General features: G+C 42.6%; 1 protein-coding gene across 4 annotated transcripts in view; it reads left to right on the top strand.

The window, feature by feature from the left end:
- LOC147246812 (AT-rich interactive domain-containing protein 1B-like) overlaps positions 1-17,917 on the top strand; it is a 169,818-nt gene that overhangs the window by 30,598 nt on the left and 121,303 nt on the right. For 2 of the 4 annotated variants that reach the window (XM_086183316.1, XM_086183314.1), the window contains exon 3: positions 12,815-12,967. In XM_086183316.1, coding sequence (XP_086039442.1) covers positions 12,815-12,967 — 153 coding nt within the window. Of the gene's footprint in view, positions 1-12,811; positions 12,968-17,917 lie in introns of all 4 variants that reach the window. The other 2 variants (XM_086183313.1, XM_086183315.1) reach the window with 1 other exon arrangement.

Genomic DNA, 17,917 nt, shown 5'->3' with positions numbered 1-17,917 from the left:
AATGTTTTTTTTTTTTTCAAATTTATATATTTTCCTAACATTTTACAGCCAGAACAATAATGACAGAGAAGGTGCACTCAGGCTTTGAATTAATTGTTAAAAGTTAAAATACTTAAATAATTAAATAGCCTCTTTATTTTTGAAAAAGCATCTTTTTTTTCACATGTTGATGTGGAAGGAAAAGAAAATGAGTTAATGAAATAAGTAATAGCTCAATTTCACACTGTCATGGCTCACTGAGGCACTTGAATAGAATGGAGTCATCATTTTATTGTTATAATTAACACCCGAGTATCAAAGCTTTTGATCTGCGATGAGTGATTTTGGCCACTGCTTTCATTATGACTCTGCTCTTTAATTCACTCATTTTGCTTTTGAACATATTAAAATTATGAAGACGGCAGAATAAGAGTAAGCTGCTCAAAAAAACCAACAACAACAACACCAAAAAAAAGAAAAAAAAGAAACGTGGCAAATATTAACTGGCGGGTTGTTGGGTCCTGAGAGGACTTTTAATTAGTGCTTTATTAAAAGCAGGTGTGCTGAAAGGTCAGTCAGTTAAACCATCACGCACACGCACACACACGCACGCACGCACACACACTCTCACACACAACCCCCATCATCATTTGAGTGAAATCTACTGTACGTTGTCCACAGGTGCCTAATTATTAAGACAGAGATCCAGGCGATTCAGAGCCGAGGATGGAGACGACTTTTATCGTTGTTCTGAGGGACCTCTGTGTTCTGTCTTGATCATGAACAGATTCTGTTCTATTATAGGCTCTTTTAATAGAGGCCATTTTGACCTCTCAGCGGAGGGTAAACAGAAGTGTTATTAATAACATCAATGATGGACCTGTTCCATGTAGGTGGGCATGGGCACTGGCATTGTGTAGCCTGCTCAGAGGCTCACGTCCTCTTCTGCAAATACTTGGTAAGCCAATCTTTCGGGGGTGTTGGTGGGGGGGGGGGGGCACTGTAGAAAGCCTCTTTTTAGATGAAGGATAAACTGAGGCATCCAGATATAAACAACATCCCAACCCTCACGGCCAGAATTTATTTATTTTTCATTACAAGAACTTAGAGACAGCAACTGAGAGTGTGAGGTGTCCTGATGGATTGACAGGCCTTCATTTGCACACAACACAAACTTTCAGTTATGAATAACACGTAATGGAGTTATTGAAAAAAATGAGTGTGAATTTACCTGTAATTTATATTTTCAAACACCGATTGGGCTTTTAAGTTTCCATTAAAAGTAAAAGACAGAAAATCCTTGCCTGTCCAAACATCATCTTGTGGGATATCGACTTAAGGGAGTTGGATGGGTAATTTACGACATTGATTGTTCCTGGGCAGGGGGGTTCTCACTGGTGGGGAGAGTGAGGGCCACTTGGAAGCACTTAGGGGCCCCGGGTGCTGGGGTTGTCTCTGGGGTTAATGCAGCCAGCGCTGCTGGCTCTTACAGATGGCTGGGAAGCCCCAATAAATCAGCCCCTCTGCCAGGAAAGATGGAGGAAGAGGAGGGGTGGGGGTACAAAGGGGAGCACTTCAGCCTCGTCAGACCCCTCCCTTTTTGAAAGGCTCTTGAAACATTGGAGGCTGTCTGTTCAAAGTACACAACTCGTCCATACAGATATGCACTCACACAAACCGTTCTTCTGTTTCCCCTATAACTCCAGACCTGCACTCCATGCCAACCCATGGGAGCCTGGGCATCTTCACCGAACAATGAAAGGACAAATGAGGGGTGGGGTAGGGGGGTGGGGTTAAAAGAAGATGGAGGAAAAGTGGACAATGATGTGGAAAGACTGATTAATTAAAGGTTTCTCTCTGGCTACAGAATAGATGAAGTTTCAGGATCAATTAATTAGCAAGCTAGCCTACGCACGTCAATGGCTCTAATAGCCTGCTCTCATTTGTAACTTTTATTACCCTGCTGCTGTGGAGTGGCTCCTAGCCAATCAGACGCCACGTGGAGACGATGCTGTGTGGCCATTAACTGAAAGGGGGGGTGGGGGGGGGCTATCAATTATATCAGTGCACACTGTGTTTACACTAGACCTGATATAAGGGGAGATAACGAAAACACAAAGATTGCTTGTATTTTTTTTTTTTGTCCACTCAAGGCAGGAAGGGCATGCGTATCCTGTCATTTATAAGACTAAATTGTGATATATATGACGAGACCAAGCGCTTTTTCATGTGGCCCATTAGTTAAATTACAAACTGCCATGCCTGCTATGTCTTGCTGTTGCATTAGTTGTATGAACTGCAAACGCAATCACTCTCACTCAGGCAGGTGGAGGGATGTTGGAATTTAATATGATTTAGTGTTGAATGCAGGCAAGCGGTGTAAAACGTCACAAATGGCACGTTTTTTGAAAGCTCCCGGCTTGGCGCTCTCCGTCTGCGGCGCTCTATATGTGTCTACTGATAAGATAAAAGAGCAGAGAGATGAAAGTGAAGCGAAATGGAGGCAGCGAGAAGGAGAGGGGCAAAGAAAGGGATGCTTTACATCTTCGCTGCATTACAAGGGGATTAGTTGCTGCTCTAATTGTCTGACGGAGGATTCATCTCAATTTCATCCAGATCGGAGATGGATTTTTACATAGGTCAAGTCAGCCACCGCAACTCAGTTCCTGGGCTTCATTTGTAGCGTGGAGATGAGATGAGACAAACTATCAAAACACATCTAAGAAGGTATACAGATTAGCCAGATCAAGCTGCTGTATATTATATTCATATATATGATATCTAGAAGAGTAAAAAGAGAAGACAAAGTTTAGTTATATAGACTAGTCCAGCTACCCTAAATGAAAATGTACTTGTTATCCACTTAGTGTCACAAGTTGTTTCCGTGACGCCATTTTAGTTTACAACTAAACTGAGCTTTTTTTTTTTTTTTTTTTTACCTGCAGGAAACATGAACAGGTTTAATTGATGAGAACTGATGACGATTGATCATGTTAGTCGGCTCCGGTTGGAATCGATGGGAGCAGAAAAACATGGGCGGACACTGTCATTCCCACTCCCGGAGCTTCTGGATACAATGAGCTCCACTATCCAAAGAAAAAAAAAAGGATTCTACGAAAGCTTTGTGCTTCTGCGATAAATCCCCAAGCGCTCCAACATTTTCCGTTGGCTCTGAGTTTGAAAAACAGACTCGAGCAAAAGATATAAAATAGTTACACAGAAACACCGTCACTGCCCTCCATGCTGCTTTTACTACAGCTACCAAAGAGTATACAGGGTACAATCCCTAGACACTCCGGTGGTGGTTTTTCTTTAACATCTCTCCTTTTTTTTCTGTTGCACTGTCTTCATTCATGATGTTCAATTTGAAGATTCAATGGAAGCCAGATCAAATGTTTTAACGGCGACAAAACCTGTGTGCACGGGTGTATGCAGCGGGGAAACGGTATAACCTACTATATTCTCCTGTCCTTTTGAACACAATTGTTCAATATGGAGGGAGAATGAAAGTTACACGTTTTTTTCATCGTAAAAACATCTGGCCAAAAGATAGAAGCGTATGGATCGCTCTGGTTGCATCAAAGGGAGTTGGATGTCCATATGCCTCTCAGATCGTTCCGCCTCCGTAGGGTGACTGAAAGCTGTGGAAAGGATTGCTCTGGAGCTCCTCCGCTGGGCGATGACTCAGGAATGACACTATTGTTTACATGTGACGTGCGGCTCATCCTTCCAAAGTAGCACAACTTAGACCTTCCTTCCTCTAACCCTCTATGCCGCCATCCTCACATTGCCACTACAGTGTCTGCACTTACACTCAAAGCAACTTGACAATCCAGTGTGTCAGTTTCATTTACCACATCGGCACACCAGTGTGTCAACATCCAAGAAAGGCAGCCTCACAGCAGGGAATGGAAAATGCGAGTATAATCTCCTGCGCTTATGTCGAGCGCTAATGGTGAACAAGCCTGTTTCAGTGAGAACCCCCCCCCCCCTCCCAACACACACACACACACACACACACCATCTCCCCTCCCTTGTTTAGATGTAATTGACATTACTCCTACACAAGTTAAAGCCTGTCATCACAGCTAGCGGTGCAAAATGAGCTGAGCTGCCTCGCACCAAAATGATTGATCTGCTGAGTTTGTCAGGGCTACTTTGTGCTGGGTTGTGACATCTGTGCATCAGGAGGCCTTTGCCCTTCTTTCCCCTCCTTACTTAAATATTTGTTCTCCTCTCATCCATTACGACTAAATCTACTTTGTGTGAGATCCCTCATTATTCAGCCTTTCTCCCACAAAAACATCATTGATAACTTTTTTTGGGGGTGGGGGGCGCGGGGGGGGGCAATGTGATTAGAAAGACGTTTCATATGATCAATGATCTTTTTACCAGTCTCTCTCACACCTTCTCCATTCAAACACCTTTAGAATAAGCAGTTGGAGTCTTTTCACCTCCTCTTTTCCTCCCTCTTTCTCTCTCATTCAGATCGATTTCTGCCCCCCCCCCTTCCTATGAATCACATTTGCTTTTTGTTTCTTCCCCTGTTTCTCAATTCCCCCACTCTCTTCTGTCTGTCTTGGCCTCAGATTGGGGTCGGGAGTTTAGTAGGGGAAAAACATTTGGAGCCAGTGGCACAGGGCCCAGAGCCGCTTGCAAAAAAAAAAAAAAAAAGAAGAAGAAGAAGAAGGGGAAAAAAAAGAAAAGAAATCGCTGTTCACACACACATTACAGAGAGCATTAACCTGCCCTGCTCTGCCTCTCCAAATGTCTCCATTACGGCTCTGCCTGGAAATACACAGCCACCGCTAGTCACAGTCAGCCAGCAATAAAACACCTGCGACAAGCTGCCTCTTTGTCTTTTTTCCTTGTCTCTGTCAATTGATGTGTGCAGAAATAGAGAATTTGAGTTTTGAGTAAAATGAAGAGAGACAGACGGGGGGGGGGGCAGAGAGCAGTGTTTGGCAATCTTCAGAGAGAGATCATGATACAAATATAGAAAAACACTGTCTCGCCCTCACTGGCTCCTCTCTGTGCTTGCTTTCACTCGCCGTCTGTGCAGTGTTGATGCTACCACCAGGTCAATATGTCACAATATTGGAATAGACGGGCTTGTGTTTTCATTTTCAACTAAAAGAGTGGCAATATATGAAGTTATGTGGGAAAAATGGGATTGCTTCAGACAAAAAAAACAAAAAAAATACCAGTAAGTTTAGCTGTTAATCTTTGCAGGATGAATGTCACTCCTACTTTCTATTAAGCCTGAATCGTATCCATTAAGAGTGTGTATGCGCTCAGGTTGCTGTCAAATGAGGAGTGAGAGTCCTGTATATCACTCCTGCTGTCACGTACTCACTCTGTCCCGCTCCCTCACTCTTCCAAGGGCAGCTCATTCCTTGAGGTGTCAAGGGCCTCCCGATGTATGAGGAGGGGGAGGAGAGACGGAGAGATCAAACAGAAGAATAGAGAGATGAGAGCACCGTCACCTTGGGGTGGGGTGGGGGGGGGGGGGCTGATGACGAGTATGGTGATGCATCCCCTCATTCTTTACCATTTTCCCCCTTATGTTTAATCATGAGCCTGTTGATGCTGATCCGCCTCGCATTTCATTAAGGGACTCACCTTTGCCTGCAATGATGTTTCCATCTCACCACCTCCGCCGCACTGAGCCGGGGGATCTCGGTGATTTGTTCTGTGTGGTGATAACATCCTGTCAGCTGACATAATGAACACGTATGTTCACAAGTCAACTTTATTTGTTACGAGTTGAGCACAAAGCATGGGTGTGGTTCCCAATAATAACTGCTCGATTAGATTTGGTTTAATATAGAACAAGAATTAGAGCATCAGTTCTTCACCTTTCTGTCATACCCACATGACTGTCTTGTATTTGGAGCACAGCTTGTTTCTATTTTATCCTGTGTTGAGATCGTAAGGTGACAGATTCTGCAGCAAGGAGCAGGGAAGGAGCAGGTCAATTACAAAACCTTCCACTGCTTATCTAAAACAAAACAAAAAAAGAATTAGAAGAAAAGATGAGCCAACTGCCTCCGCTGTTAGTTATTTTGAAACCTGTGGACTTATTTCTCCTTTTGACTGACAGATCTGTCAGCGCTGCCATTTCCTCTGACTGTTTCCCTGCTGCGCAGCCTTGCTGAAATGTTCTTTTTGTTATCTGCCTTTAAGTTTTTGCACAAATGAAAATATTTTAATGGCTTTTGCATATCAGTATCTATGCAGTTGTGCTGCAATTAACCTGTGTAAGTTTAGAAATGCAGTTTTTAAGTCTGTAGTTGATTTGGCTCCCCCCCCCCCCCGAAGCACCTTAAGTGTAATTTTGTCCCTCTAAATGGCTACAGGGACGATGAAGGACAGTACTAATCATTCACTTATCAACTTCTATTCATGCATGAGTTAGTCAAAGGAACTGTATCTGTTGGTGTCAAGTTATAAGGTACTCCAGCGTTTACTTAATAGGCTTAAACCAGCGCTGGAAGGGAACGTCTCATTTGGCCCGTAATAGGAATTTATACGTACATAAATAGTAAACCAATAAAACCAATTATTCAGGCTGTTGGATTTTATTTCCACATGTTTAGATCAGGGGTGTCAAACACACCACAACCACAATGCTTTTTTTTTTTTTCTTCTTTTTTTCATTCTAGCTAAAAATGACAACGTCATGGCCTGTAGTGCTGGAAAACCTAAAAGTACCATTCAGCCTCATCCCAATCGTCTTGTGTCAGGAGTTGAAGCACACAAAATACTGCTTTAGATTATCGGATTGGAGACACTGTTGTCGTACAATAATCGTTGTGGTATTAATTTTAAAAAACCTACTACAGTACGTGGAAAATTCTAGTCTTTGATGATGAAACTGAATTTGCTGCACCTTCTGTAAACACCAGAAATCGATACGTCTCTGTGTTATACCATCAAAGATGGCGCAATATTGTACGTCTATCAAAAGCTAATTTGATAAAAGCTATGAAGTTAATGGTCATTAATTAATTACCTCCACCTGGTTTGTCAGTGGCATCTCCAGTATCTATATATTTTCTCACCCTATCCTGCTCCTTACGTGTTCTTCAAATTATTCAAAACTACTTTAAGATCTACTTAAAAGACGTGACTCTTTCATGAAGCCTTCCTCCCCGCATTCATCTTCACGTTCAACATGTCACATTATCCTCATCTCGCTTCCTCTGCTGCTCTTTTACTTTCTTCTCTCCCCGCACATATCTCTGTGTCTGCATCAGTCTTGATCTGTCTCTCTGTCTTTATCATGTGAAACATCGCTTGATGCATCCCTTTAAGGAGGACCCCTCCTCTATCTCCCCTCTGCCTATCTTTGCGTCTCTCTGAACGTCTCTTCTTCTCTCTGTATCTCCTAATGCGTCTGTAGCATGCTTTTATATTATTTCTCTTTTGTAGTAGCCAGTAGCCAGCTTGATAGCGTGCTAATGCTGTGTATATGTGTGTGTATGTTTGAGTGCCTGTAATTCTGCTGTGTGTGTGTGTGTGTGTGTGTGTGTGTGTGTGTGTGTGTGTGTGTGTGTGTATGTGTTTCGGGGTGACATAGTGGGTCTTCTTAGCGCTGTGGTTGGATGAGCCCATCTGTCACTCAAAAGGGGTGACCTATGATCCCGGTCACCGACCATCCAAATCGCCACTTTGACAGAACTCTTGTCCTGTCTATTGTTCATTGGTCCAATTGAATTACAAGCTGTGTCTCCATTGTTGTATGTGAGCCTTTTAAATGGCTGATTTGAGGAACACACATGCACGCACTCACACACACGCACACAGCACTGCCGTGGCCATTTATTTCCTGTTTCCTGTTTGCAGTGCAGAGAGATATTGCCTGCTTTTTCACACAATTCTTGTTTTGATAGATTTCTGATTGAGTTCTCCTCCGTGTTTATGTGTGTGTTTGTGTCTCTGTATCTTAATATGCCGCCATGGCTTTTGTTTTCATCACACTGCTTCTGCAGTTTATGGTGAATTATTTGCTTCACAGGGCGTCTATTCTGCGTCATTTCTCTCTACAGCACTTCACATCTGTTGTCATTTCATTACAGACATTTATTTGACACTGTGTGCCTGCCAAGACACTCTGGATAAATCACACTGTTATTTTGTCTGCTTCCACACACCTGAGTGGAAGGAAAAGGTAGAAAATAGTCTTATTTTCTGCTACCAGCCGTTATTTTTATTGTCATAAGCAGCAGCACAGCAAGTCTGTTTATCACTAAGCATATTATTCTCAGTCAAAGAGAATCAGTTTTCAGTGGACTGGTGTGTACTCAGTAGGTACAGTGCATGCATACAGTCTGGCCCAGCGATCAAACGGTGGCTGCATATGAATGAATTCCCCCTCCACCAAAGCCGCGTTGATGCGTTTGTACTTGTTAGACCTCCAGTCTGCCTGCAGCCCCTAGAACTATCAGACTGAGTGACTCTATGTTTACTTACCTGATCACCTTAATATCTCATAATAAACTGATGTTGAGGGTTTAAAGCCATACTTCACCCAAATAAAGCGCATTGCCTTTCATGTACTCACACATAGGCCTCTTGAGCTCACAAAGACATGTTGGTCCCCGTTTGCCTTTTTTTTGGTCTTTTTTTTGTGACTCCCGAATTCATAAAGAGCCAACAATTTACATTTAGCTTGAAGCGAATGTCGACGAACAGCTAACAACATCAAAACTGCCCCGGAACCTGCATTTACAACCCCTCAAGAGCATCATCCGGTATAATCCACATCTTTTGGATCCAGCCCTATGCTCAGTAATCCACAAAAATATTGATTGGAGCTGAAAACAACCTACAACTTTCTAACCTGTTGTGGCCATTTATGGAGTTCTCCCTTCAGACTGTCTCGTGGCATGGAGGTGCTCAAAGGAGGACCATGTACCAGACAAAGTGTGTCTCTACTGTACTCACTTTGTAGAGAGTCAACTTTTTTTTAACCGTCATCTCATTGCATTTAAAGGGACTGTACACTCTGAATCACTCTCGCCGGATAGTCTTCAAAATTTTCCGATACGCATCTTAGAATGGTAATTTTTGTTGTTGTTGTTGTTGTTCCTCTAAAACAGATTGAAATCATTTTTACCTAAATTGAATTTAGCATATTAAAATGAAAATATAAGTCGTTTCAGGTCGTCACACATAAACCAAAATCAGATTGAACTTAATTTGTTGGTTTCAAGTAGTTTGTTGTTCAAGTACATTTTGCATTTTTATCCACCTAAAGTAGTGTTTTTAGACATGAAAAATACAGCACAACCTGCAGATTTACTTCTTAGGTAAAATCTTTTGATCATAGCATGGATCAGAGTTCGATAGCGTCTTCAATATGAAATCACCTTTTAACCAAGTTGTTTATTTCCTAAGAAGTGAGTGTGATTCAAAATGTTACCCACTAGGGTGCAAAACGCAGTGACACATTAGCATTCTCTTGAATGTGTCAGAAAAAATAAGTGGCATTTCTGATTGTCCAACTTCGCTAAAAGACATTTAAGATGTCGAACGCCATGATTTTTAATTCAAGGGAATTCTGTGAGGAGAATTTCAATCTTGCATTAGACTTTCAACTTTCATCCACCTCTGCCTGTAGTCATGAAACTGCTTTGATCAGACAAGAATGAGAAGTATCATTACACTCCAAAGTGCAACTTATAAACCAGAAACAAAAGATGCGTTTGCTCATCAGAGGCCTTATGTTGTGGCCAAATTTATTGAATTATGCAAAGTGAAAAATCCACGCAATGGGAATCATGACACCATAGAAAAAGCTACACACGCGTGCGCGCGCGCACACACACACACACACACACACACACACACACACACACACACACTCGTCTCCCATACGGTCAGTGCTTTTATCACAGAGAGACAATAAACCCATAAATGGTGTGTTCAGGCTTTTTTGTGTTCCTCTTGCTAACTGTGTCCCATGTGTATTTTTACATGTAAAATTTCCGCAAATGAAACCAGAAATTTTAAAGACAACAGAAAGTAGTGGAGTTTATTATTTATTCATTCGCGTTACTGGCTTTATAACAAGGTTATTTATAGCATGAGGAGGATTTCTAGAGGCACAACCCTAAAGAGTCACTCTCCTTTTTTGTCTTTCACTGCTTATATCAATCTATTCCTCTGTGTTTTTGTTCCTGTCTGCCCTTATCCATCCGTTTGTCTGCCTGTCATGAGCGAGGAAGCCACCCACGGTTGTCTGGTCTCGATCTCCATGGCGACCTGTTCCTCACCAATCCCAGAACAGTAGTGATCCAGTTGAGACCCACTGTGTTACACCAGTTTGTCATGACTGATATCTGGACATAGCACACATGTAATTTAATGGTTTATTACTCATGTTGTGAGGGACTTATATCTGTTATAGAGTCTTAGTGGAGAGACGCCTTCGTCTTGGGGAGAAAATCCCCAGAGAAGAAATCATCACATTTTAGGTTGAAGACTTTGTTTAAAGCAATACCGTTCAAGTACTCACAAAAAGATATTTCTAGCTCAGGAAGGCTTTTTTCCCCTCCTGCATCCCCTTCTTTTGACTCCAGAATGGGGAAAGAGTCAGCCACGTACACGGTGTTTAGCTTGAAGGTAATGGTGACTGACACGAACGGCAACAACAATTAAAAAAAACAACTGCAAAACTGTCCAAAAACCAGTTTTTGACAAACTCTCAAGCTCCACATCCAGTAAAATGCTTGATGTCTTTATCCAGCCTCATGCTCATTCATCCTGAAACACTTTGGTTTGAACTAAAACAAACAGTATAACACTTCCAGGGTTACAGTTTGTTTATTGTTTTTAACTCAAATCAAAGCGTTGGTGTGTTACCGAGGATACGGCAGGATAAAGAAGACATGGATTACACCGCAAAGGAAGTTATGCTGTTGTTCTGTTGCCGTAGCTGTTGTTAGCTGTAAGTAGCCATTAGCTTCAAGGCTGGCCCTTTCTGCATTCTGGAGCGACAAAGAAGTCATGCAGGAGGGGAAAAACACCTTCCTGGTCTCAAAAGAGCTATTTGTGAGTATTTGGTATTGGAGTATTGGAGATAGGCTAAGTGTAGTCGTGGTTATGGGTAGAATTAGGCTAGGTGTTCTGGAAATGAATGCAAGACAAGGTTATGTTCCACAAAGTGATGGAAGAGTGTGTGTGTGTGTGTGTGTGTGTGTGTGTGTGTGTGTGTGTGTGTGTGTGTGTGTGTGTGTGTGTGTGTGTGTGTGTTTGCCCCGGCTGGCAGTAATGAATCCAGTGGTGCTTTTGGCATGAGCAAGGCCACACTATTAACCTCTCTGCCAGCTAGACTGATCTCACCGTGTCTGTTGGTCTCACCGGTTTGATGACACACACACACACACACACGCAGTGAACAAAGCACATACACAAACCTGTCCTTTCTAATCAAATTCCCATTGAACTGAAAAGTATTCGGCATTGTCCAATAATCTCTATTCATGTCAAAATGCTTTTCTCTCACCTCATTCTCAAAAGAAGTTCCTCTTCAGAACAGTTTCAAATGTATTAATCTCCAATGGTGCTCTGGATCCACATTATATCTCACTATATTTCATACCAGCCATCAGTGTCAAGAGGGCTTTTATGAGTGGGTTTTCTTGCTCACAGTAAAACCAAGGATGTGCGCTCTTTGCTTTTGATCTGACAAGACCTTTGTGTAGTTGCTATGTCATGCAGGAGTCCCATTTAACACCGCACTTCTAGATATAACATAAATCACTCTGAATTTGAGAGTTTTCTTCTTTGTCAAGGCTGACAAATATAATTTAAAGAGACCTTTCAAGATTTAACTCATGGCAAAAGCTGGAGGTGGACAACTGAACGCCGAGCTTTGCACCTGCTGCAAATTACAGAGTGTGTGCCATGTTTAATAGCGGTTTTTGGCAGTGCCGCTCGTCCCCACCGTAAATGATGGAATAAAAAAGCAACATGACATGGAAAAATATGACATGAAAACTGCTGTCATATTGCTTCACCAGCAGTCATAAATGTTGTTTAATAGTCTGCGCAGTACTTGGCTTTGTAAGTGTGTGTGTATGAGAAAACCCTAGCCTCCATAGAAATCCTTAGAGGAGTGAGGAGCACCTGGTGCTGTCTGTAGTCATAACAAATGACAAGAAGGGATTAAGACTACATTTGTATTTGTGCCAGCTTGTTACACACAGTCCCTGTTCACATTCTCTCTCATAACCACCGTGTAATGCTGCAACAGCACTTGGCGTGGCTTTGAGTTAGTTTTTAACTGCGCTGCTCTGGAATGCCCCAGCTCATCCATGTGTCCCTCATTAGGGTTACGGCCTGGGACGAGCACACAGTAATATCAAACACACCTCATCCCATCTGTGAGCTGACCGAGATGGAGATAATGTGGAGAGGAGGATGCATTTGGCAAGCCGGAGGACATAAAGTTAGAGTTCTTTGCGGTGTGAGTTCATTAGGCGTGGGACTGCTGGGAGACGGGTGTCAGCCTGGCCTGAGCTAAATTAAGATCCTTTAGCCGAGGGACAATCAGATTAATTGGAAAATGGCCCATTTGTGTTGGCCTGTGTGGGATGTTAATGTTTTTATTTCTCCAACTTATTCCCAAAGAATTGTGGGTGACGACTTTCTGACTCAATCACTGTCCCATGTGATGGTCCGCTACAGTATTTCACCTGCTGTGATTGCCTGCTAATTGCACCTGACAGCCTCTCTGCATTGCCTCTGATTTAAAGTGAAAACTTTGCTTCATCCTTGACCTTATTAGTGTCCCCTCTAACCACTTTGTGATTGCTTGTTTCAGCAGGTGGCGCCGTATGGCCAACAGGGGATGGGGAGCTACAGCCAGCAGCAGCAAGCGGGGCAGCAGGGAACCCCTCCATATTTCAGCCCCCCTCAGCAGACCCCTCCAGGCCCCAACCAGAGCCCCTATCTACAGCCACGACCACTGCCACAACAGGTACTGTACCAACACACAAGCGCAAGGATGCATCACAGTCAGACTCACACTGTGTGTGAATGATTTGGGTGAAGCATTCAGCTGTAACCTGAAGTTTCTCGGGTTTTTCTGGGGTTTGTTTCTCGATATTGCTGAGATTGGAGGGAATTTCTTAAAGGACCACGCCAACATTTCAGGAGATCCACTTGCCATCCTCCTCATTCTGACAAAAAGTAAGATATTCTTCTCTCCTCTGTGCCGCATGAGGGACCTGAGACCCGTGGACACCTGCTGACTGCCAGTTAGCATAGTGCTGTGAATGATAATGGGTGAGTTGTGTCACATACCACTGTCAATGGCATTAAATGTACTTTTCTCCTTTCCTGGATTAATATAACAGGATTGTGGGTACCGATGGCAGTGTAGAATTTAAAAAAACTAGAATGGGGGGGCGGCATGGCTCAGGGGTCGCTGGTCCGAGCCTCACTGCCATGTTGAAGTATCCTTGAGCAAGATACTGAGCCCCTAATTGCTCCAGATAGCCCTGCGACGGAATGGCGACCCGTCCAGTGTGAACCTGGCCTCGCCTGATGAATTAAGCGGTATAGAAAATGGATGGATGGAATTTAGAATAGAATCATACCCAAGATTATAAGAGCGGCTAAGAAGGATTAATTGTAAATAAAGCAAGATCCTGAGTGCTGTGGGATTCAGAACACACAGAGGAGGAAATGCACTGGAAGCTGGGCGGGCAACCTGATGGCTAACCTGCCCTTCCACTACCATTCATTGTGCTAAGCTAACAAGCAGTCAGGCAGTCTCTATGGGTCTCAGTGCCTTAATACACACACAGAAGAGGAGTGAATATCTGTCTTTTTGTCTGGTTCTGGGGAGGATGACAAAATATGTGTGTCCTAAAAAGTTTTTTTTTTATCCTGTTCAAGGTAAAGAAGTATTTTAGCTCCTTAATCTCTGTGACTCTTCCTCTTTTTTATTTTTTTATTTTAATTTTTTCATCTTCTCTCGTTCACTCAAACATGCTCATATAGAAACACGGTTCACAGGTTGGACAGACATGTAAACTTACCTTTATAATCTCAAACCCAATCCTTAGTACAACAAAATGCCTCTACCACAGTTATGAACCGACTTCTCCTGCCAAGTTGAGCCTGATGTTCTCTAGAATTTTTCCACTGGGAAGCTGGGTTCAAGCAGTTGTTTTTGAGTTGAGTGAAGGCTGCCCATGTGTTTCCCATCCACTTTACAGCCAGAGGGATCTATCAGGCTGCATGGAATGGCTTTGGCTAGCAGCCCTGACTGGATAAGAACAGAACAAAACAGTGCAGAAGAGACAACAGAGCGAGACGGCAGAGATTGCAACAGAACCGGACAGGAAAGAATAGCTCAGACAGAACAGGGAAGGTAAGAAGGAGACAGGATGAAGCAAAGCAGGACAAGGCAGATGAATGAAGTCAGGATGCCCCGAGCCATTCCGCAAGATCAGTGTCACAGCTGATAAAAGCATGTTTGAATTCATCAACACTGGTGGTGGTGCGCAGCATCGCACGCAAGACGACCGCTATGTAGAGCAGAGTACAGTTACAGCAAGTCAAATACACTGACTTATTGGCACTTTATTTAAATATTTCCATTTTGTGCAACTTCATATATTTCTAGTCTGCTGTATTTCAGAGTCTAATGGGCTCTTTATGTTCTTGACATCGGTAGTTCATGATTACTTTGCAGGAAAAGTTTGTACCCTATACGCGAGTTAGCTCCATACGGTGCATTGATATGGATGACCTACATGCACTTCAGTCTTTACTGCAACAATTTAACACTCTAAAAGTCTCTTTTCTTTATAATGAGTGTTTTCAGGCATTTGCTGCTCTTTACATAAGTACATTTAGCTGAACCTCAAATGTTTAATTGTGAATGCACATCCAGTCGTCCAGTGCCCCCATGTTAGCTTAGCACGATCAAAAAAAGATATCCACATTGACAGCTCACGTACACAGAAAATCATCTCACTGTACAGAATGTTGCCTGAAACACCGCAAACAACAGTGTCATCAAAACCATTTCTCTCTGTGTAGACCCTCTTTGAAATTATTTTTATTCCAGTATTTGAATGTGTATTAGAATGTGCAGGATTAGAAAGATCCCACGACTGTTTCTCCACAAAAACCATCCTTTTTCTGAGCCCAAACACTATATTAGTAGTTACACACATCTGATTAGAATGATTTAGTTCTGCACAAGTTGATGCCATTTGTTGGTAGGGTAGTTGTATCTGTCGAGGTAGTTATACTGGGACTCACTGAAGTATAGTGCACAAAGTGCGCCAAGACAAAGCAAAAAAGCCACTGAGAACACAAAAGCAGGGTGTCAAAAAAAAGGAAATTGTTAGTCTTAAAATAGTAATTTTCATATTGAGTGAACATTTCTGCCAGCATCGCTTTTTGTCTCACACTGGAAAAAAAAAAAAAATAAAGCAGAGCACTTATTCTTGTTTCCCACTGCTTGCACACAGAGACTGAACAACCTACTGAACAGATATTCAGGAGGAGAGGATGACATCTGTGGGTTGCGCTGGCATTTTGCGACAGATATTACTTGTTTTCATCATCGCTGATTATGTCAGCAATTGACCCGCGCTGGCATTTATACACCAGGTGGTCCTACCCGCGCGCTCCAATTGGCCAAAGCCCCATTTCACCTGTGCTGATAAATCCCATATTGGTTGCTATGCCAACTGCTGTGACAACAGGGAGCTGGTTATTCCAGACATCCATGCTACTAAGTAAAATGTTTCAATAACAACACGCTTGTCAACGCTCTATAAAAGCTACGGTATCGGCAGTTATTGCTTCCTCACCCATAATCAAGGGAGGTTTATACAGTAGCAGAGCAGCAGGACCTATGCCTTCTTTTTCCAGTTTCACACCCAACTGAACCCATTTTCCATGGACTAATAATCTCCCCGCTTTATAGTTGCACTGCGGTTTCACATTCTGGTCCAGTGTTGATGTGAGTTTAATCGCGAAAACCAACTACGGCCAGGTACAGTTCATCCAGCTCACAACCAGCAGTCCGATTCACCTGAGACTGGATGGGGTCAGTAAATACACTGATATGTGGTAATAGAGACGTAGGTGGTAACATGAGGTGGGGGTTTGCCTGTATGCCTGTGTGGTTTTTCTCTTAGCTACAGCAGTCTATACAAATGTAAAATCCAGGTCCAGCTGCACACACTTTATTGGAGGTGTTAATGTTCAAGTAATAATTGAAAAAACACAGTATTGATCATTGAATACATAACATTTCACACAGAACAAAAACAAGTCCGTGCAGTGGCATTAAGTTAATTGTCCATCGATTGAGTGAGGGAGGAATTTAGTGAGGGAAATAATTCTAGAAAAATAGCAAACCCAGTCCTTGTCTTTGATTTGAGATCCAAGTGTAAACATGCTTGGAAATTGAACTTGCATAGTGAAGCTGGCCAAGATTACAAATAGAGGATTTGGTGAGCTTTCAGCACAGCGCTGAATTACTAGCAGTTTTCTTTCCTGAGTGAGAGTACATGTTTGTATCAGTTTTTTGTGTACGCGTGTCTGTGTGTACACTAATCAGCCGAATGTGCTGCAGCAATTCCGAGCTGTGAAAAGGTCAAATGATGACCTTTGCCTGTGATTCTGGGCTAAAATGAGACATGATGTGAGCCGCGCCGAACGGATTACAGGCACACACATACACACAATTGCAAACACACGGCAGATTAGGATGTCATTGTGGTTTTGACCCCTGGTTTTTGACCCTGCATTACTCTGAGAAATCCAAGCTGAAAAGTTCTTTATTTTGTTCTTCCGGCTCTCTCCGCAGTCCCCTCCCCTCTACTCCACTCCCATTAACCCTAGCCAGAGGACATCTTCAAGTTGATGGAACCATTCCAGCTGCCTTTGACACAGAATTGGCTCTGCAACCCAGCACTATTGGCTAGTTTTGTAACAAATCAAAGTGAAAATGCAGTCTTCCTCTGAGTCTATTGTACTGCTGTGACCTCATCTGATTGCAAAGAGCAGAGCCGGCTAAAAAGACATTTCTGAGACATCAAGGCTGATAAAAAAAAAAAAAAATCCCCCAAAAAATCACATTAGGGGAGAAGTAGGTTTTGGAAAAGTAAATGTAGGATTTTGAGGATTTCGCTTGTGGTTTTTCAGCAACACCAAATATGTTTTAATTGAGGATTTGTCGCCGCGGTTCTGAGAAGTAATATGACGTGTATTTGATTTGAAGGTTTTTTTTGTTTTTGTTTTTCTGACTTCATGCAGTATTCTGTTAATTACTCGTATGCGAACATGCTGCTCACTCCTGTAAAAATGACATGAAGAACGATTGTGAAAAACACTTTAAAAGGCATAAAATATCGGGTCCTTCATCTGCGAGAATGTTTCCAACAGACCCTATAAATATTATGATCGCCAATGTTTTCGATGTGATTGGTGGCTTCAGTGGCATCGTGAGACAAATCGCTTAAAGGGAGAAAATTGGTGCCCTTTCTCTCCTCTTCGTGGCCGTATTACACTTGACGCATAACAGATAGAGAGCGTGATATGTTGTTACTGTCTAATACTTTCTACCTCATAAAAACGGAAATGAGAGAGCTGTAATTTGAAGAATTTTCAGATTATTTTTTATGGCATGTTTGCTTTATTGGGTAGTATACTCTGAAGTGTGACAGGCTGAGGCGAGAGAGAGAGAGAGAGAGAGAGAGAGAGAGCGAAAGAGAAGTGCAGTGCAACACTGGCCAACTGCCAGACTTAAACTCGTAACATTTTCAGAACATGGCTCGAGCTTTGATCAGCTATTCCATGGAGCTGGCAGTGTTCAATTTTCCACCAAGAAAAAGACTGTTAAATTCATGTTTGGGGAGTAATTACATGTAACAGAAGCCCAGTCTTGTTATAGTAA

The sequence above is a fragment of the Aulostomus chinensis genome, chromosome 17 (assembly GCF_037954235.1).
Source record: "Aulostomus chinensis isolate RoL2024-O1b breed Wild chromosome 17, RoL_Achi_v1.0, whole genome shotgun sequence".
NCBI classification, from domain to species: domain Eukaryota; kingdom Metazoa; phylum Chordata; class Actinopteri; order Syngnathiformes; family Aulostomidae; genus Aulostomus; species Aulostomus chinensis.
The sequence above is the reverse complement of the archived record's forward strand: the minus strand, read 5'-3'. Positions and strand labels throughout refer to the sequence as shown.